This window comes from Lottia gigantea, assembly GCF_000327385.1.
Source record: "Lottia gigantea unplaced genomic scaffold LOTGIsca_1, whole genome shotgun sequence".
NCBI classification, from domain to species: Eukaryota; Metazoa; Mollusca; class Gastropoda; family Lottiidae; genus Lottia; species Lottia gigantea.
The window spans coordinates 1348182-1370184 of NW_008706746.1; the positions used below are offsets into that span (position 1 = coordinate 1348182).

The 22003-nt window shown below is 33.8% G+C and overlaps 3 protein-coding genes across 3 annotated transcripts; 1 reads left to right on the forward strand and 2 right to left on the reverse strand.

Moving 5' to 3' along the window:
- Window positions 1–1827: 1827 nt before the first annotated feature.
- On the forward strand, window positions 1828–6005 carry LOTGIDRAFT_151945 (hypothetical protein; the record flags this gene model as incomplete). The annotated part of the gene is made up of 3 exons (XM_009045441.1): window positions 1828–2626; window positions 3985–4542; window positions 5794–6005. 3 exons carry the CDS (start codon window positions 1828–1830, stop codon window positions 6003–6005), a joined length of 1569 nt encoding a protein of 522 aa, XP_009043689.1.
- Window positions 6006–7191: 1186 nt separating this feature from the next.
- LOTGIDRAFT_103262 (hypothetical protein) lies at window positions 7192–10546 on the reverse strand (the record flags this gene model as incomplete). Its single annotated transcript, XM_009045442.1, has 6 exons — window positions 7192–7416; window positions 7679–7899; window positions 8245–9046; window positions 9418–9500; window positions 9804–9932; window positions 10228–10546. 6 exons carry the CDS (start codon window positions 10544–10546, stop codon window positions 7192–7194), a joined length of 1779 nt encoding a protein of 592 aa, XP_009043690.1.
- Window positions 10547–13160: 2614 nt separating this feature from the next.
- Window positions 13161–21937, reverse strand: LOTGIDRAFT_227829 (hypothetical protein). The gene is made up of 13 exons (XM_009045443.1): window positions 21873–21937; window positions 19497–19650; window positions 18610–18779; window positions 18184–18365; window positions 17588–17685; window positions 17431–17482; window positions 17130–17176; window positions 16833–16928; window positions 16308–16440; window positions 15776–15943; window positions 15034–15314; window positions 14694–14879; window positions 13161–13625 (listed from the first exon to the last, which is right to left on the reverse strand). The coding sequence occupies exons 2-13, from the start codon at window positions 19641–19643 to the stop codon at window positions 13578–13580; spliced, it is 1608 nt and encodes a 535-aa protein (XP_009043691.1). The 5' UTR covers window positions 19644–19650; window positions 21873–21937; the 3' UTR covers window positions 13161–13577.
- Between the last annotated feature and the right edge of the window lie 66 nt (window positions 21938–22003).

The window sequence follows — 22003 nt, forward strand, 5'->3', positions numbered from 1 at the left end:
TCACTGACGTACTGACGTATGAGGAAGCCCTAGCCAGAGTAAACATTTCATCCGTCATTCGTCGATGCTACCTTACAAAATTACGGGGCTCTATGTAAACAACAAAGCGAAAGAATACAGGATTAAGTTTTGGAAGTTTCGGTACTAGTAACGGGCTCGACGAAAATATTGACTTACTGACGGACATCAGTGCTGCTCTGATGCATTCCTTTAGTTTAGCGAAATGGCTGAATTATACTGACTTAATCAATGCTGCATTTATTTTTTCGTTTTCTTTTGTATTTATTGGTGTTTCGTATTCTGTAAGGTAGCATCGACGAATGACGGATGAAATGTTTTACCCTATCTAGGGCTTCCTCATACGTCAGTACGTCAGTGAGTTCGCCACTCCGTCAATGAGTTCGCCACAACGTCAATGAGTTCGCCACAACGTCAATGAATCCTTCGACCGTCAGTGCGTCACGTCAATGGTTTAGTTAACCTGACAATGTTATCGAGTCAGGGCTACCTCATACGTCAGTACGTCAGTGAGTTCGTCACTCCGTCTCACTGACGGAGTGACGGGTGAGGTAGAATTAATTGACAAGGAGCGTGATGTGTGAGAATCGACTAAATTGTTTGAGCCTAGTGGTGATGAATGCCGATATCGTGCACACGATTGATGCTGATGGGCTGACTGATCTGATCGCAAACTTCCTGCAATTGTAATTGTAATCACACCATGACAACTCAATAAAATGAGAAATTAGGCCCTCTACCGTTCGTTTGCCTAAGGCCCAACAAGTCTAAATTCCGCCACTGAATGCCTCTGTTGTATCCGGACCAGTGGCAGAGCCATTTGTTGTACAGGAGGAAAAATGGATTGCACCCCACTTTATTATTATCAAGTTGGAAAAATATTTATACGTTTTTGCACGAAAATATGTGTCAGCATGCACCAAATCGATTCAATTTTTTTCGGAAATTTTCTTTGGAGAACCCTGCATCTAAGGCTTGCGGCCAGGACTTGTTTTATTTTCAAATCAGCCTCGACATTTGTCCCTCAATTCCATGGATTTAAATTCTTGAACGGATTCTTAGGAAATAGAAAATTAAAGTGAGAAAATCTGTTTTGGAGAAAATGATGGAAAAGTTCCCATATCAGACACAATTAATGATAAACCTGGAATAATAAAGAATAAGCCACTACTAAAACTACTATGTTCGATTCTAGTTCTCCTTAGATATATTAAGTTCTCCAGAGTGATGATTGTGATGAGTTGCCAATATAACCTAGCGAACGATGATGAAATTTTGTATCTAGCTAGCACAGCTTATGTTTTGAGTAAAAAATGACATGAGTACACCATGCACTTTTCACGTTCACTTCACGATAAAATGATGATGAAATATCTGTTATTATTGATGAAATTAGTTTACCTTGGTAACGATATTGAGGTAAACAATATTTTAAACACGCTGTTTTCCTCATGATAGCACGTTCATTTCCCGTGGTTTATTTCTAAGTTAAATAATTAAAAGAATATAGACCCTTTCCCCCACAATAACTCCTTTGTTGCCCTACTCATTGATATTTCGTCTTTTTATTTGAATTATTCACAGATTGTTGAATTTGAATACAGAATCTAGAAGAAGCACTTGACAAAAAATAAAGACTTCTATTCGAACATTAACAAAATACACGCCCTGACTTCTTTAGACATGGACTTTGGACTCTACAGAAAACCGGCTTTTTGACATTGGGTGTCTTTTCATAAAAATCGGTGATATATTACAGCTGATAACTCATTATTTGTAAGGCTTCCATGCTGCAAACATCGTTCCAAAATGCAGACGATAATATTCTTTACAATTTCGATGGTAATAGTTTCATCAGACTTTAATTCAAGTAGTGACAATTCCACGGATTTCAGTAACTTTTCAGATTTTTCGGACATGGAAAATAAAAGTGAGGAAATCTATTTTGAAGAAAATGATGGAAAATTTCCCATAGCAGACCAAATAAATGATAAAACTGGAATAATAAAGAATACATCCACTGAGTCTACACCGGAAAGTACGACATCCAGTCATGGATGGACTGGTCTACGAACCCCAAGACCGGATAAGAAATTAAGAGAACTTCAAAAGGAACTGGCTAAGCAGCGTTTGAAACAAAAGGAGATTGAGTTGAGGAAGGTAAAGGCAAAAGAAAAAGAAGCGAAAAGAAGGCATCGCCACGAAAAGAAAGGAAACAAATTAGCAGATAAGAAAGCAAGACAAGAGTTAGAAGATGAAACCTTTTCAGCCAAATTTGGAAGCCTTAAAAACCGAACTATCGCCAAGGAGCACAGGTCAAAGCGAAAACATATCAGTAGAAAATCACAACATGAACGTCCGGAAAAGATAATCCAACATTCTAAAGAGTGTATAGATTGTGACCCCAAAGAAAAAGCTAAACGCATTGAAACATTCCGAAGACAAGTTCTGGAGAAATTAAGAGTAGAGAAAGTTCCATCAAATTACGTTTCCCCACCTCGTTTGCCACCCCAGTATGATCCTGAATATATGCAAGATGAATGGTTAGACGACGGTGATGACAGTTTTTATGCAAAAACCAAACAACTTATAATTCCAGCATCTGACGGTAAGCTTCTTTAATTACTAATTTAATTAATATTAATTATGAGCTGTGAGAAAGTGTTTTAGCCTTTTATTCAAAGAACAACGTTGGTCCGTATCGGACAGACAAACAAATTGGAAAATTTCGAGACTCCATGTGACCTCTTGTAGTAATGTTATGACAGATAATACATAAACGTCAAATTATCTACTGTATGTCATGTATATTTTATTTAAATAAATGATACATCTTGAACAATGACACCTCGTGTCTTAAAGACGTTACGAACCGGACAATCCCAGTTGACCCAATATCTTGCAAAATAAAACAACCGACTTCAGAATTCATATATATGTGTATTACGAAAACATCCTAGGTATTATAATTAGAAGCATCTGGTCACATCCGATTAGCCCAATCACGAGAAATATAAAAAACACGAGGTAATATTATCTGCTATAAGGTTTCTCTTAAAGGGACAGTTGCACCATTTTGGGGGTTGATTTTAATCTTGAGTATATGTAAATATTCTTTAGTAGTACTAGAAATGTACGGAAATCGTATAATTCCTAAATACTTCAAACTAGGAATTCCACTCACTATTTCTCTATATGTCTTTTCTATATATCACAGAGTATCATTAAATGACGAGTCGTCATTTTAACATTAAAACGCAGAAAATTCTGAACACTCATGGATTTGAAAGTTCAAATTTCGACGGTGAGCTGTAAACACTGTTACACATTGGCTTAGTTAAAAATTCCCGTTTCTGAGACTAAAGTATGATTAATCAAAAAAAAAAAAATGGCACACCTGTCTCTTTAAAGTTAACTGATGTTATAACTTCGATTTCCCGTCCCACGTGTATGATTCCTGCAGTTATTCACGAAAAACTCTATCTTAAATCCTTTTAACACTGGGGCATATAGACACAGAAATTACAATGTATTTTCTGTGCAAATGATAAATGAGATGCTAAGATGGCATAATTCATCTCGTGGAATTCTAAGAGGAAAAGTTTTTCAGAGGAAATCGAAATAATATATCAAAACCAATGAGAATTTAACCATGAAATGAGAACTTCGGGTCAGAGCGTTCTCAGAGAATGAAAAGGGAGTAGATAACAGATTTCTTTCACTATTCACGTCAGTCACAGCAAGTGTCCTACTAGTACAGCTATCTCACTTCCTCCTTAAATTCAATAACATGTAATTTGAAGCCATTTAAGTGCAGATTCCTTCGGTTTAAAGAAACACACCCATGTTCCATCTTTGTTTCAATACTCGTCACGTATTTTAATTATGTGTCAAAGAATGAACCTTTATCAGTCGGTAAGCAATTAATATATCTTTTAATTACACTGAAAACTTTTTGCATTCCAGTTTCTCACCATTGTGCACCAAGGCATGCAACTGGCTGCTATCATTTCGTTTTGAAAAGAAAAATCACTGGTTATATTACATCAGCAAAACTCTGGATTTTTAAAAACAGAGACCAAAACGATAAACAGCAGTCTTTTACCATATCAGAATTAGAGCCAGATACAAGATACGATCACACCAAACTAAGACCAAAGAACATTGTAGATAGAATCGAGACTGACGTTAAGAAAGGCTGGCTGCAGTTTAACATGACTTCAAGCGTCAGGAAGTGGTTAGAGAAACCTCACATGAACCATGGTTTCTCTGTCCGATGCAAGACCTGTTACTATAGAAAGCATCGTGTGTTATTTGGGGCTAAAGAAGGATACCGCCCAGTACTAGTAATCCATCTGGGAAGAGATCGAGGACGACGAGGTAGAAGAAGTATCGACTGTACCCCCGGAGAAACCTCTTGTTGTCGCCAACAGTTTTATATATCATTTGAAGATATTGAAAACTTCGTCCAGGTGCTGGAACCTAAAGGTATATGGGCCAACTATTGTACTGGTTCTTGTCACGGTTAGTTGTTGTTTTTATTTGTACTTCAATTGGGAAAAATTCATACGGCACACAGAAGTAGCCGGGAAACCTCATTTCAATCAATTTAATAACACGCAAAATCGTTGTCTGTTTTGGCTGAAGCACAATGTGAACATATAAAATAGCTTTTGGGCCCGTATGCACGAAACATGTTAAGTGAAGACAGCTTCCCAGGCAAGGTAATATACGCACACTGGCGACTTTGATTTTAAATCAAAATATTTGACAGTACAGTAACAATTACCAGTATGATATATTCAACCTTCAGACATAACTTCTTTTGAACTTTTTGAGGCTGAATAATATTACCAAGTTTCATCTAAATCTGTCAGGAATTGAGCCTTCTAGAATGTTTACAGACTAAAACTTGAACGCGTTTGCAATAACTCATACTAAATATTTTTCGATAGGGTTCATCCTTGGGTGTTTACATACACTCACACCAAGTTTCGTCAAAATCTGTCAAGAATTGTGCCTTCTAGAGTGTTTACGAGCAACTGTGGACGGACGGACGAATGGACATGGGTGACGACCATATACGCCCTCCATTCCATGGATATCCTTAGAATCTTCCTTAGGTTCTATCTCGATTTAAGTGGTATGCATAGTGTCTTAAGATAAAAATGTTCTAAAAGATGTCCCTATCTTAATGGTACCTATTCTGTCTTCATAAGAGGAAAATCTTTCCTAAAGTCAGTGACCTTCACTGGTTTGATCTCACAATGGTTGCCGTCCTAGCTGGGAGTGTTAAGGTAGAGTAAGCCGAACAAATTTGCGACCGTGAGAACCCTGTGGGTATCTGCAATGAACAAGAGTTGTACATGATATTTTGCTTTGACAAAGCTGGATTCTCTTCTTTGCTCTTAGGTATTATGCATCGGAGTATCCAACAGGTTACTTCAGACACTAAAGATACGAGTGTGACGGAGAAACAATTAAAAGATACACCAAAGCACAGTACATGAGTATGTCGGATTGTCCATGAGTTACCTGTGCTCTTCTCGTATGCTTGTTTACACTTGCTTGGTCTTGTTTTAGTGGTACCAAAGACATCTTTTCATGTACAATTCACAATGTTCTTAATAATAAAATAATTCCATACTGCCACTTTTAACGCCTCACATTGGTGAAGCTTATACAGTTGACTGTTGATACCCAAGGTGTTAATATGAGATGTTAATTTTCTACTCTCCAGGAAAAGTGATAAATCTTTTATGTTTCTAATTTCAGAACCTACAAATGCTCATTATAATCACACTTCTTTAATTCAAGCCATGAGGTGGAGAGCTGGAACTGTGAACGAAACCTTTATGGAAGAAATAAAACCGTGCTGTTCCCCTATAAGTTATTTGACTAAATCAATGTTAATAATTGAACCCAGTGGAGATCTGAGTTACAATGAAATCCCCAATATTTCGGTTCAGGCGTGTGGATGTGTGTAGTAATAAGCTTATTGTGCTGATACCAATGAAATCATGTGATGTGTTCATACCCTTTAATGTCTCAATGCGATGTGAATTTCTGGAACATCTCATACTACACGTAACCGACATGCATCGAAACACTGCTCTTGAAATTAGCTGGCTGTATAAAATGGCATGTTAAAAGGTCTGCTCTCCCATACTCTCTTGCAATTTCTGTCTAAATTCAACGATCAAGCCGAAAAACGAGGGCTGTTAAACTTTGGTGCTATATCTATTGAACACTGGAGATCTGACACCGATGATGTGACTGTAGCCACCAATTTCCATCAGCCCAACTTAAACAAAATAATACTCATTACAACTGATTTACTGCATTTCAAATGTGAATTAATTCAAAATGCTAATAGCACTTTATATTTATAATAATTATGGCAATTATCCGATTTATGATCTATTTCGCGTCTCATAAAATAAGACTTTTGTTATCATTTTATCAATGCAATTCCTTACGTATTATACATTATAAATCAATGCATTATAGTTAGTCTATTTTTATTTTTGAACGAAACATATACCTTTTGTTTAATAAATATTTTTGAACCCATCCCATTTTCATTTGTATTACGGCAGGAAAAACCGATGTTATTCTTCTGTTCAGCAGTAAATTGCGATATATCTTTTGGGTTGGTGTCAGCTTGAACTTACGTGCTTTTCTCCATATAAACTATTGCTATGTCTGGTCACAAACGATTGTGAATGTATCATTTTCCCATTAAAAATTGTATATTGTGTGGTCTATGATCATATAAAACATACCAAGAGAAACTCTTACTAATAAGATACATGTTGTAAATCATTCTATGCACCATAAAGAGAGAAGCACTTTAATAGTAATAATCAATGAAAAGTCTTTTGAAGTTATAATAGAAAACAATCAGTAACAAACAAGAGCTATAAATAATCAATTTACCGTTACCCTTACTTAATTAAGTTTAAGTTGGTTTTATCAAAGATGTTTTCAGTCCCTTTTTTCTTTTCAAATATGCATGACTAAATTATATATCAATCCAATGCCATTTTTGTGAATTATAGAAAATGACATCATAGCAGTGTATTTTAACCAAAAGAGCTAAAACCTTACCCCACACAATTATTGAAAAAATAAGTTAACCCATCACCATTGCAAATAATTCTTCACGCACTGTTATAAAACAACAGCACCAGCCTCACAACGACTGCTGGGCATATTAGACATTTGCACCCATTTATTACTAGAAGGATCATAACATTCCATGGAATCTGTGGTGATGGGAGCTGAGTATTGGTCTGGGTAATAACGTCCACCAATAACATATAATAAACCATTAACTCCAATCACACTGGGTCCAGCTCGTTTCATAGACAGTGGAGGTACTACTGACCATTCATCCTTTAATACAACACATATTTCTTTTCGTTTTTTAAGGGAAATGAAATAAATAAGAAGCATTGTATAATTGTATGAATGCATTTGCATACCTGCCACTGTCTGTCATTGAATTGGGGTGACCAGATTACAGGCAATTTGTACATAGTCTCAGAACAATTTGATCAAAACTGTAGCCTTTGTCTTGAATTAAGAGATAGCAAGATGGAATAAATTATGCCAATATATAAAAACATCAACATACAAGTGTATTAAAGGCACTTACCAATGATAAAGAGTATTTTTGTACAGTATTTAAAGGACCTTCATGTTCATTCCACCCTCCTGCTACATAGATATAATCATCAATAGCAGCAGCTCCAATATAGGCTTTACGGGACGGCATATTTGATAATCTCATCCATTCTTTAGTCACTGGATTAAAACTATCAATAAACTTTAATTCTGTTCCCATCTCACTCAACCCTCCTATTACATAGATTAAACCTACAAAATATAAATACATAATCAAATTAAATAATGGTACATAATTTCATAGTAAACCATAATTGTGTTTAATTGTATTTAGGTAATGTCTAATTATTGGGCTAAGCAGTTGATAAAGCTTAATATAAGCTTTTTACATCACTCTTTACACATACATTAAATGGATCTGAATAACCATGAACAATTGAATATAATGTTTTACAATTTTTGTCAGTGTGCTTAGGAAATTTGACATAAAAGGAGAATTCTTAGTGGATAAGGATTTCCAAGAGTGTTACCATAGAGAGGTTAATACTAGAATGAGGTGAAATATTTCTACTCAACAAATGAAGTAAAATACCATACCTTGATGTTCTATAACAGCCATACCAAATCTTGGTGTCGGTAATTTACCCACAATACACCAATGGTCGATATCAGCATTATATTTCTCCACAGTATCTCCTATTACAGAGCCAATCCAACCTCCAAATGCATATAAATTATTTCGATAGGCACATAAACCTAATCCACATCTTGGATCTGTCATAGTTCCCAGTTTCGTCCATTTTTTCTCATCTGGATCAAATATTTCCACAGAATCATGAATCAAGGAATCATTTTCACCACCTGCAACATATATTTTACCATCTAATACTGCTGCGCCTAATCCACTCCGAGGGTTTCTCATACATGGTAATGACTGCCATTGTTTATGGAAGGTATCAAATCTTTCTACAGATCGCAATGTATGCATATCACTCCAGCGATCCCCACGTTTACGACAATATCCTCCAATGATATAAATATTTTTTCTTGCACTTAATCTAGGTTGGAGCATCATAGGATTAATTTTGGAGAGCTGAAGTTCTAAACACATTTTCCGCGACATTTTATAGTCTTGGATAATTTTCTGAATAGCAATTTTCAGGCTAATATCTTCACACTCTTCAATGAATTTTTCCAGAAATTTGTCAGAAATTATTGGAAAACGTATCGGCACTAAAATATCAAAAACTTCACGTCTCCTTGCTATTAAGTCATGTTGAATCCATCTGATAGCTGCATTAAAGGCCTGAGTTTCATTCTCAATACGAAGATTCTCACTTGATAAGAAATGTATCAAGGTCTCTTTTGGTAACTGTAGAAATTCCTCACAGTGGACAACCTATAATATCAAAACGTTTTAGATATATGGAACTACCATGACAAATATATGTAGGCTTAGGTATATATAAAAAAATATCTTAGTGTCTTGTCTTACTTCACCACAGAAATATGTAGAAAACATTGTACCACACTACAGAGAATGTGTAAGCTTACTGTTGGATTTATAGATAAACCAAGAACCACTAGGTATTTCGTACAAGATCTAAAGGACATTACTGCAGAATTTAAGACAAATGATATACATCTAAAATCTCTTGGATTAAGTACTATTTAATATTGTTGAACTTCATGTGTTCTTGATATCTGAAGTTCTAAATGTAAAGAAAGGACAACAAGAGTTAACCCAGGTTATAATATCCCATTAAATACCTGAAGGAAATGTTTCCGTATAAAAGATTCTGCAGCTCTTTTTATATCATAACAAGCATGAGCTTCACAAAATAAATAAATACCTAAAATAATTCATATTACAGATCATCTTAATGATAAAGAAATAGCTGCCACTATGACGCTTTTCAAACCAAAGATCTAAAGCTGTTTTTTTTTCTCAGAAATACTTGATAGTTCATTCCTGAAACTTTTGTCAGCAACAATTGTCAATTGTATAATTCAACTAAAAAAGAAAAAGTGTAAACATTGATTAACAATAATTTTGTTGTTCAAATGAAGGTTAGAAATCTCTTAAAGTTCAAAAATTTATATGTTCATACTCAAGTAGGCTACTGGTATTATTCTGACAGAGAAAAACATCTTACCTATACAGTTATCACAGTTTAAATGTTGTTGTAAGAATTGACCACATGCTTCTGTAACATCAGTTAAACCTAACATATCAGATGTGGCCATTAACTCTTGCACATTGTCTAAGGTAATTTCTATTATGCCTTAACAAAAGAGAAATTCAAATAAAGATAAAAGAGATACTTTGTAATTTATTGTTTGGTTGTCCTAAAAATTGTCCAAAAGCAGACGCTGCCTTTCGTAGGTGTAGATATAGGCGACTTTAAGACAATTGGCCCTGTATTCTTGAAACGATCTTAGAACTAGGATATCCTAGAAACTGGAAACCCTAGAACATCCTAGCGTAAGATCATTTTGAGAATAAGCAGCCTAGTGTTGATTACTACTCTAAAATTTTACAACTAGGAATCTTTACGACTAGGAATAAGACTTACTTACCAGAATAAATAAACGATAATAATCCTTGTAAGATCTCTTTATCTACACCATGTAGAGTAATCTCTCTTTGTTTCTCCTCTGTCATACCAGACATAAACATTGCTTTGAAAAATGAACTGGAAGCAGCCAAAATATGGCGATGGGCATTGAAAGTAACTTCGCATACAACAATACTGACATCACAATATAACCCATCATTCCACAGTTGACAAAGATTCTTCAACAGAAATTGTGGATATGATTCCACAAAGTGGGAAACATTATCTCCCTTAAATGGTCTCGTATCAAAACTATCAGTGTTGCTAGGTTTGCGTGACATGTGTTTTGTGACAGCCACTGCCATCTTTAGGTTGTCACTAGTCTTGAAGCTGCATTAATCTAAAATAGAAAATATTAAGCTTACTCCAAAAAGAAACTGGTATTAATATTCCAGTAACCATATCTACACTATTTACAATTCAGTGCTAAGTTTTATTTGTTTAATTTTCAAATTCTAATGGGGTCGGTTTGAGGAGAGTAGTCTAGAAGTAGAAGCCACAGAATTGTCAAGGGGAATGGGGTCTCAGCAGCAATACTTTCAGCGTGTAACATAAGAAATTTGAGGATGGGGGTTCAAAGCAATTAATTGGATTGATTGAACTGATATGTCAAAATGAGTCTTTCCACTATGATCTGACACCCCGCTTAGTAACCTTAGTCACATGAAGCTAATTTTGACAAAAGAAAGAATTCATAGACATGGCATAGGTACAAGAGGGTCGATAAATATAAGCACTTTATAAGAGCAAAGCAAAGTTAGGGGGAGGACCGGCTTTCAGAATTTAAGCTACAGATACAGGATGGATAATTAATATGAGCAGTAATTGGACTAAAATTTCATTTAGCAATGTTTAGTTTCGCATTTAACCATGATGTCCATTACAGATTATTTATAAAATCAATAAAAAACGTTAAGGCCTACGATTATCAATTATATCAGAAAGTTTGAGAAATTTCTTGTTTACATCTATACACTCTTTTTTCCTTCGAAATGAAGAGTAAAGAGGGGAGCTTATTGTAAAATCTAATGTTAAACTTATTGACTACAATTCAATATACTAGGTTCGTTCAGAGCCGTATATAAACGGCTCTGGGTTCGTTCGATTAGATGGTAACCATCTGCATTTAGTCACTAATCAAAACCGCATGATGGTGTTTCCTGTTTATCATACCACTGACAAGAGTTTCAAGGTCAATTTATAATAAAGCTCTCAAGCAAAGAGACATTGATTGGTCCCTTTCATTCGTTGTGAATATAAATTTGTGGATAATATACTATTCATTACATGTAATTAAACTCATCAAAATATAATGAATAACTCAACACACATTGGGTTAAAATACGGGTAAAAGGTATTATGGTCAGAGTAATACGGGCACAAGGTATTATGGTCACAGTAATAAGGGAACAAGGTATTATGGCAACAGAAATATATTACAAGGTATTATGGCCACAGTAATAAGGAAACAAGGTAATTTGGTCACAGTGAAGGGCACAAGATAATTAGATCACATTAATGAGAGGCACTGAGAATTCCTGGAATAACCCATAATACCTTGCGCCTGTTTTACTGTAACCATATTTTCGGTGACCAAATTTCCTGTGACCAAGTTACCGTGCACCAACAGATTCAATGAGGGACAACTGTCTAGGCTGATTTCGGAATGCGGCAAATTGAATTATTTTGATGCATTCGGACACATATTAAGGGGCAAAAACGAATAAAAATCAAAATCTAATTTGCCAAAAAATTAAGTGGAGGTACAAAGCTGGGGTGCAAACCATTTTTCTTTTGGAGAGGGGGTGGGGGAGTCCCCACTCCCACTGTTTAAAATTCAAGATGAGTCTGAGGTACTATTTCTGATGTGAACCAGATCCATTAAAACTGTGTAAAGACATCACTGTGCTCGGAGACCATTTAATTGTAAGGTAATTTCCAATGTAAGCATATGTATGGTTTTAGACCATTTGAGCGAGCATGTCCTAGTAAATGCCAAAATTCAATATTAGACTTATAAACTATACAGTCGAGTAACCTAATTTCGTGGAAACCTATTATTCGTGGATTTCCGGAAAGGTCAAATTATTAATCATTTACATGAGCGACCTAGCGCGACCTCCGCATTAGTTTGTTTTAATAAACATGGGTTTTCTCTACAATATCAGCTAGTAGAATGAATCCAGTAGTTGCAAGCAAGGTAAAATGTATTAATGTATACTTTGACAAATACAAAATGGCGGATTTCAGTTATTACCAAACATCACCATTTTTTATCGGCCGAATTTCCTTATAATCCCTAGCCGTAATCGGAATTCCAAGTGTCGTCTGCTAAAATGTAGTCCAACGAATGAAGTCACGTGATCAAGTAGCGGATTCCGTGTAAGCAGAAAATTTCTATGGAACACAAAGTTTCAGTGACTTTTAGCAATAAATCACGCTACGTATCTTATTTTGTCAGTCACTATTTTTTTTTTTAAATCGTGGTTCTTTGAAGGAATTGTCACTAGGTATAATGAATTGATATTAAAGATAAATACTAAGAGAAGTTAATTATACCACCCGGTATCCATACAACGTGTTTTTCTAGACTTATTTATAGTTCAAACATTGTACACGAAAATAGGTGACGCATTCTGCCGCCGTTGCCGAGTCGGTTGCTCATGAAATATGGGTCAAAGTGAAGAATTCATAAAGAAAATCGAAACAAACCAATTTCAGTTATTTTGTAGAATATCTGAGGAAACATCTAAGACATAAAAAAAAATTTTAGTTTTTTTAACTTTGACGAAATTCGGTGTTGAATCCTTATATCCACGAAAATAGGTTACACCACTGTACTTCCATACCAGATGTCATGTTGATTGAATATATTTTTCAAATGATGATGAAAATGAGAGTTGTAAATTTTATTGATAATGGGGGTAAAAATGGATATAGACAAAAGAAAATGATGTATCAAAAGAAGAAAATATGCATCAATGGACAATTATCACAGATATCTTTAAAGGCTGTACAAAAAATATATATTTCAAAGTTACAAACAGTTAAGTTATACACTTTCAATTAGAAATATAGATATATAACAAAAACATCAAAACAATAAATATCACACAATAATCAGCAATGGGTAGTGCTAAAGTCGATTATTAACTTTTTTCCATTCTCAATATTGCAAACAAATAGGCCTAAGTATAATAAAACACAAATAAATTGGTGCAACAAAAAACTTTGATATAATGTTCTCAAGGGAAGTCTGGTATCATTTCATATCATTAACAAAGATTTGATTTACACAGTGCATATACAAGCTTATTTGCTTTCATTGAGTTCAACAGCTTCTTCTACAACAGTTGTAGCCTGAAAAAGAAATAAGACACACGTTTTAATCATCTTAATTTGAAAAAATCCCTGTCAACAGTTAAGGCCTAATTATACTGACCGCGACTTTTCGCGTTTCCTTCCGTCTGGATCATTGTTCGTATTGAAAGCAGCGTTATGCTCATAAATTCGCCGATGAAACGAGCTAAGAGTGAATTGGCCGACAGGGAATGAACTTTGACCTCACACTCTGATTGGCTAATGTAAATAGTTTGCGCGGACTTTTCTCAAAAATTCGCTCTGGAGGCTATCTCCTCAGTTTTCAGCGGGACCAGAAATTCGGCCGCATTCGCGTTCGCACCTAGTATAAACAACCTCATACAAAATCCGGTTAAGCAATCCAATGCAAACGCTCGCGCGGTCAGTCGTCATAAACAAACCTTTAGGGCTATTTGAGATCTAGATGATTTTTTTTTTTGAGAGAAAAACACTGAGGCTTAAAGATGGTTTCCTTATTTTTTAGTGTCTAATTACGCAAACTATTTGATTAATTGGTGTTTTTAATGAATCACCATGTATTCTTAATCATATCATTATGTTCTTATTGCATATAATAAAGAGATTTAACCAATCATAAATGTCCATGTATGTACAGTCTGGATAAACAAAAAAATACTTTTTGACCTTTCTTGGTCGGTCACTCATTGGAATTCTGCTGGTATTTCTCTTCTAATTTAGCTAATTTGAGACGAAGTGGTATTTTTCCAAGTCATTAGAATACCTTTACTTTCTATTAATATAAATATTACCATTTTCATAAATGAAAATAAGGAAACCCATCTTTAACCTTGATGTTACACAAATATATCAATAATATTGAGAAAATCTCTTCTGTTTAAGCAAATTCTTGATTGTAATTGCACTGTCTGATAATAATTTATCTTTATATTTTTGTTATCAATGCAGATGTAATAAACCAACTGAAAGCATGACAAAAACCTAGCAATTCACAGAATGCCAACCATTTACAATGGAAGTATGTCTTAGGCAAATACTATGAGAGCTTGCTCACAATTGTTGGAACAACATGAAAACATTTTGACCTACCCAGACATAAAAGGTAGCGGCGCCAGCAGAGACATCTCGTACAGCATCTAATTCATATTTATCAAGTAAAGTTTTTACTCGTTTAGCTGCTGGTAATGGAATAGTACTAGCTTTTAACTCTAAACATTTTCTCTTTACACTCTCTTTACCAGTCTTACCAACGAGCGCCTGTACTGCTTTCCAGTCCTATAATTCAACAAGTGATAGGAATTATACTTCAGTTGTGACATTCTTATTCCTATTCATTCTAACATATAGGCACATTTTTAAGAATGGCATATGTCACTGTGTACCATGTCTTTGTACATATCTGTATCCCCAAAATTATAATATTCAGTACCTTAGTTTCTTTTTCTTTATGTCCTAAAGCCAGGAAGGTGGCTGTCATGACTGTATGAACTATGGCTGGTGGATTTTGATAACTTCTGATCTCTGCAACTGTAGACTGTTTCAACTCTAATATTTCATGTCGAATTCGTTCCAGTCGTTTTAACCTCACCAACACTTTGTTAGCCTCAGACATCTCACTTGCCAGTTGATTTTCAAAACCATGGTGCTTAACAAATGTCATAGCTTTTTCTAACTCTTCTAATTCTCTCTTGGACATTGCTTTATGCAGATCTGAAAGAATAAAATATATTGATTAGTCTTTTTTAAGTATTATTTTATCAATGAGGTGGTGATGCCTGAGTCTGTAATTGTCAGAGTTGTAATTTCTGAAAATAATATGCCAGGCAATGAGCAATGAGAGGAATGTTCCATGTCAGTGTCAATTCATTCAAATTCTACCGAAATTGCAGTTTTAGCCTTGAAAATCTGAATGTTAAAGAACACCATATTTAAACTTCAAGATGCTTTTCTCTAAATCAGCTTCTCAGGTTTGAATGACAAACGCCAAACTTTGAGATTAGCAAACATTTTCTGAGATTGTTGAACTGTGCCAGAGTTTTCTGAGCCTGTTGAACAGTGCCAGAGTTTTCTGAGCCTGTTGAACAGTGCCAGAGTTTTCTGAGCCTGTTGAACAGTGCCAAGGGGTTTCAAGATCAAATGAAATAACTAGACTTGTATGAAAGATATCTTACTGTCTCCAGCTGTTAATTCTTTCAATAATCTTTCAGCCTTAGCTAAATCCATTTCATCATCATTCATACCAGACTTTTTAAACTCAGTTACAGAATATTCTAACTGGAATTTATCCCGAGATTTTATGGCTACTTTCAGTTGATATTTAATTCTCTTATTCTTACTTTCTACAAGAAAAAAATAAAACAAATAATTACAGTGAAAATGAAAAATACCTCCTATCATTTCAGGCTATAGAAAACCAAGTCATTCTTCGGCTGTAGTTGATAATAAAGTTGTTTATATTTTCTACTTCTTTGCTTCTTTTGTGACCTGAGATATCCTTAGGCTATAAAAAAACTTTTATCATTATCAACTAAGGATCCTTATGTTGTGAATTAAGTAACTTTTAACCACTTTTTTGCAACAAGTAATTTTTTCATCCAATATTTTTATGGATAATGTTTAAAATATTTTAAGTTTTTGTGTTATATACTCAAGGTATCTGTTCTTAAACCTCAAGGTAACAATTAATCTTAAAGAATCCTATACCTTTGTGTAAAATTTTAGCTTTTTTCTCAGCCTCATCTAACTCTTTTCGTTTTTTCTCATCGTTTTGTTCTTTCTTTTTATTTTTCAACCTTTTTAATTCTTCTTCTGCTTCCTTCTCTTCTTTTTCGGCCATCTTGAAATTTAAATATGAAGAATATGATTATTTTGTTTTATGACAAGATGTTTTTATTTCTACACGGTTCTATTGTTAATCTTTATCTTGTTTATACTATGACCAATGATGTCACAAAACAAAGTCAAGTAGACTTCAGAAAGATTAATATTCTTGAAGGTAAAAAAGGAATTCTCTATATAAATGGGTAAATAAGTTTTTTTGAATCTCATTTGCTGGAATGATATACCAATGATATATGGATTATATAATTTCATCTAAAACACAACAATGCAAGTAAATGTATCAAATACTGTGACTTACTATCTTGCAAAATAATAGGTTTACTCCAGCCTAGAACTAATAATCTAGTTTGAAGGCATTTCCTAATTGAAACAAAAAGTTCAGTTTACCTTTTTCCATTTATCAGCATCTTTGTATTTTTCTTCTTCTTCTTTTCTCTTCCTTTCATTTTCTTCTTCAATTTCTTTCAATCTTCTTTGTTCTTCCTGCAATACAATAATGATTTGCCAAGTTGAACATTAACTCATCTTAAAAGGATTAGAAAGATTTCAGCTGGACAAGCTCAGAGAGCATTGGAAATTGATTTCATCAAAAATCAAACAATAAGTATGCAATTTTGAAAAATTGATTTTATTTCAGATTTAAAGTAACAAAATAAACTTCAAGAACCTATTTTAAAATTTTACCTCTTCAGCTTTTCTCCTTCTTTCCTCTTCTTCTTGTTTTTCTTTTTCTAGGGAAGATATACAGAATTTACATTTTCAGCTCTAATACAATAAATGTCTAGCAACTAATGATCACTCTTCATTATACCTCACCATGGCTTTTGTCATTATGATCCAAAACATGCATGCCCCTTCATGTCATGAACAATGATGCATTGATTTACAGGTCTGTCAAATGTGCAGCTTGTCACACAATTGATATATGTTTACTTCCCCATAGTAACAACATGATCCAAAATTCATTCGCTAAAAATATTGTTACCTTCCTCCTCTTTTTGTTTTCTTCTCCTTTCTTGTTCTTCTCTTTCCTTTTCCTACAAAATACAATGTTTGTGTTGATGTGATGCAAATAAATGTTAAGTTTTTTAATCAATTGACTTAAGACATTTGTTTTACAAAATTAAAAAAGATTAATTTACCAGTTCTTTCTTCTTTCTTTCTTCATCTCTAAGACGTGCCAGTTTTTCAGCATGTAGTCTGGCAGCTTCTTCTAATTTGCGTTGTTTTTCTAATTTATCTATAAAAGAAAAGTATATATCAAGCTTTGTATCTTTTCTGTCACATTTCTTGACTTGTGGAATAAATGTTGTCTTTTGCATTATGATAAATTAACAAATGTCATTTTTTCAGCATTTCAACTGATCTCTTAAAGGGATTGTTAAGAGATTTTCTAGATTTTGTATGTGTATTGTATGATAGTATCAATTTGCAACATTCCAATTTTGAATCAGACGTCTGTGATTCCAGCAATTTTATTATAACTAAGTGTTTTATGACGTTACAAATTACAACGGGCCATCTGTGATAAAGCATATTTTGTGATTAGTGACTTCATCAAACAATTAGTTTTAGATGAATTGCAGGAACCACAGACATCTGATCGAAGATTGGAATGGTACAAATTAATGCAATCAGTGTCCTCAGAAAACCTCTTTACAATCCCTTTTGGAAGTAATAAACTCTACCAGATGAGCTTTTTACAACAGAACAATTTAAAATCTTGTCAAAGTCACACCTTGTTTAAGTTTTTCCTCTTCTTGCCATTCTTCTTCTAGATCTAATCTATTTGGTATGTTACACAGCATCACTTCTATTTCAGGGAAGGTAACTCCACTGCCAGGCACCAGACGACGGAGAAGAAAATACTCCCAATTTCTGTTTGAGTAAAACTCACGATGTACACATTGTGCCAACCATCTGGAAATAATGAAAATATGTTAGGAATTAACTCCAATTCACAACAATTAAAACTGTCTTCAGACAGCATTAGCTCTTTGCAATTTGCACTGAACAATATAAAAAATTTGGCTTGAAATAGGGACATTAAAGATAAATTGCCTTGGCATTCTTTCATAGCCAGCAGTAATATTACAAATTAAGAATTACACTACAAAATCAATTCCTAAAAATACATAGTTCATGATGTAAAAAGTGTGCATACTTTGCTTGTTCTTCTGAAATATAATCACACTTTTCTCTATCTAAGAATGAAAATTCCCAGCGTAAATTTTGTAGTAAGAAATATCTTCTGTCCATCTCTTGAAGTAAATCAAACAATTCAGACATGTCACAATTTTCAGTTGCACAAACATAATTGATGGCTGCCTTCACCTGAAACCAGAAGCCAATAATATTTTGGTATCATAAATACTTAGTTTAGTTACATAGATATAGAATGACAATTTGCCAAGCAACGTTATATATGGCATATTTGATTTTGAATAAAAATATTTGGCAGTATATAGTAACAATCACCAGTATGAAATATTCATAGTCATACACTTCTTTTCAACATTTTGGTGTGATACTTTACAATATTACTAGGTTTTGTCAATCTTGCCTTATAGTATTTTTATGAGCTAACAATTGAACGTGTTTTCAAGAAACAGGGCAATAACTCAATCACTAGTACTAAATATTTTCCAATTTTTCTGATTTTCAATAGGGTTCATCCTTAGATTTACAAACAATCACACCACATCAAAATCTGTCAAGAATTAAGCTAGAGTGTTTACCAGCAATTGTGGACAGACAGATGGACATAGTTAATGCCAATATACGCCCCCCCATTTCATGTGGATGTTTACAAAAAGGAATATGAGGTTTCCTTTAAGCAAATCTCAATTTTACATAGTACTGATTTAATACCAAATTGTTCTGAACAACAGTTTAACTAAAGTTAAAGCTCTGTATAAATCATCTTTTTGACCAGGTTTAACTTAATATCGCATGTCTAAATAACAATGACACATGGACAATCTTTCAGTCGATGAACATATATTTATCTGACAGATTGTAGGTGGCAGTAAATGTAATGTAATGACTTACTTGTGGTATACTGATTCCTCCTATACGCAAATCAGCATGTAAAACTTGTAATTGTTCGGGGGTTAAATCCCCTGAGCTATCAGCAACATATTGTTCAAATACTTCTTTGATTATTGATTGGCGGTTGTCAATTCCTACTTCTCCCATCTTAGAGCTGAAAATCATATATAAAAGTTTCTCAAAGACAACTCAGGCTATTTTTATAGGACATGGACCAATGTTAAAGACGATTTAAATCACTTTTCATTAGATCAATTTGTAGACATTAATGCTAATGCTTCCTTTAACTTTGACCCTAACAATATATTTGTAGAAACATTTATGGTCAAATTTTCAACATATTTTGTTGAAATTGACAAAATTTGCACTTCACGCATAAAAATGAAAATAACTAAAATTTCTCTGCCTTTTCCTTAAAGCCATCAATAATTTGAATGGCCGTCTTTTATTGATTTGTTGATTCCATATATATCATATCCTGAACGTGCAGAACTCACTAACTGATTTCATATACATGCCCATTTTTTAAAGCTCACAAATTGAGTAACCTAATTCACTAAAAAGTAAACTGCTTCATGGTGGCGCTGCGAATCGCGGATTGTAAAAATGGCCAAATGACAACCCCAAAAAGTAGGAGTTCTATTACAGGCTACTACAGGCACATGTAGTAAACATGTCAATCTTGGCATTTTTATAGAAAATATAATAAATTGAAAAGATGACATAGCCAGAAAAGTGTGTTAAAATTCGATTTCGCATATGAGGCCCCATTGGGAATATGTTTTAGGTTCATATCTTTAATTTTTACAAAAAATATCTGCATTTAAACTTTGCCAAGAAGGTGAAATATCAATTATTTGATCAAGTCTACTTTCACTTTATCATTAGTCCTATTTGGTATACTGTGTGGGTGTTTAGCATTTCAGATTTGGGAAAGTAAGAACTCATGATGTGATTATGAAATTATCTGTTGACTTTAAATTAATTTATAATTAAGTTACATGTGTTATAAAACAGTTTTAATCTTCTAATGACTAGTTCAGTATATCACTTGTAAAATGAGTGTGAAGAAATCATACAATAACTACCATATTTGTCCAATATTTACCCATTCATCATGGAATATCTCAAAGACTAATCAAGATATTTTAATTCTGTAACTTTTATCAATGAGAGGAGATATGAATATTTTTCCATTTAAAATTTCAAGAAGTTATCTTCAAAAATGACCAAGTTATGCTATTGGGTTGTACAGTCAAGTAACCTAATTTCGTGGAAACCTATTATTTGTGGATTTCCGGAAAGGATTAATAATTTACATGAGCGACCTTGCGCGGCCTCCGCATTAGTTTGTTTTGATAAACATGGGTTTTATCTACAATATCAGCTAGTGGAATAAATCTAGTAGTTTCAAGCAAGGTAAAATGTAATAATGTATACTTTGACAAATACAAAATGGCGGATTTCACTTATTACCAAACGATACCATTTTTTATCGGCCGAATTTCCTTATAATCCCAAGCGGTAATCGGAATTCCAAGTGTCGTCTGCTAGATTATATTCCAACGAATGAAGTCACGTGATCAACTAGCGGATTGCGTGTCAGCAGAAAATTTGTATGGAACACAAAGTGGACCGTATTCAGTGACTTTTAGCAATAAATCACGCTACGTGTCTTATTTTGTCAGTCACTATTTTTTTTTTTTAAATCGTGGTTCTTTGAAGGAATTGACACTAGTTATAATGAATTGATATTAAAGATAAATACTAAGAGAAGTTAATTATACAAACCCAGTATCCATACAACGTGTTTTTCTAGACTTATTTATAGATCAAACATTGTACACGAAAATGAGTGACGCATTCTGCCGCCATTGCCGAGTTGGTTGCTCATGAAATATGGGTCAAAGTGAAAGATTCATAAAGAAAATCGAAATAAACTAATTTTAATTATTTTGTAGAATATCTGAGGAAACATCTAAGACATACATTTTTTTTTTAGTTTTTTTAACTTTGACGAAATTCAGTGTTGAATCCTTATATCCACGAAAATAGGTTACACCACTGTATATCAACGAAAAAGAGAACAAATTTCATTTGCCACGCCCACTTAAAAGGCAGTAAATATTGCATATTTTTTTTCAATATTTTTTGGTTCTGTTTTCACTCTTTCTAACTACTAGTGCAATATAACCAATCTACAAAAACAAATTATTTTTCTTTAATTATTTCAATTTTCCGTTTGCATTGTTAAATTTAAATCATTACGCCCTACCTACCGGTGGATTTAGGGCATGATGGAGCATATAAATATCTTCAAAAAAATAGTCAACACCAGACACAACATTTATCAATCATATCATTTCTACAACTCACCTAAATACAACTAATTTCAAAAACAAATATCACTTTTCATAAAATAAACAACATTTGCCAGCCATATTGACACAAAAATGATTATTTGTCTATTCACACCAAAATTCCGCGTAAACTACCAAGAAAAAAGT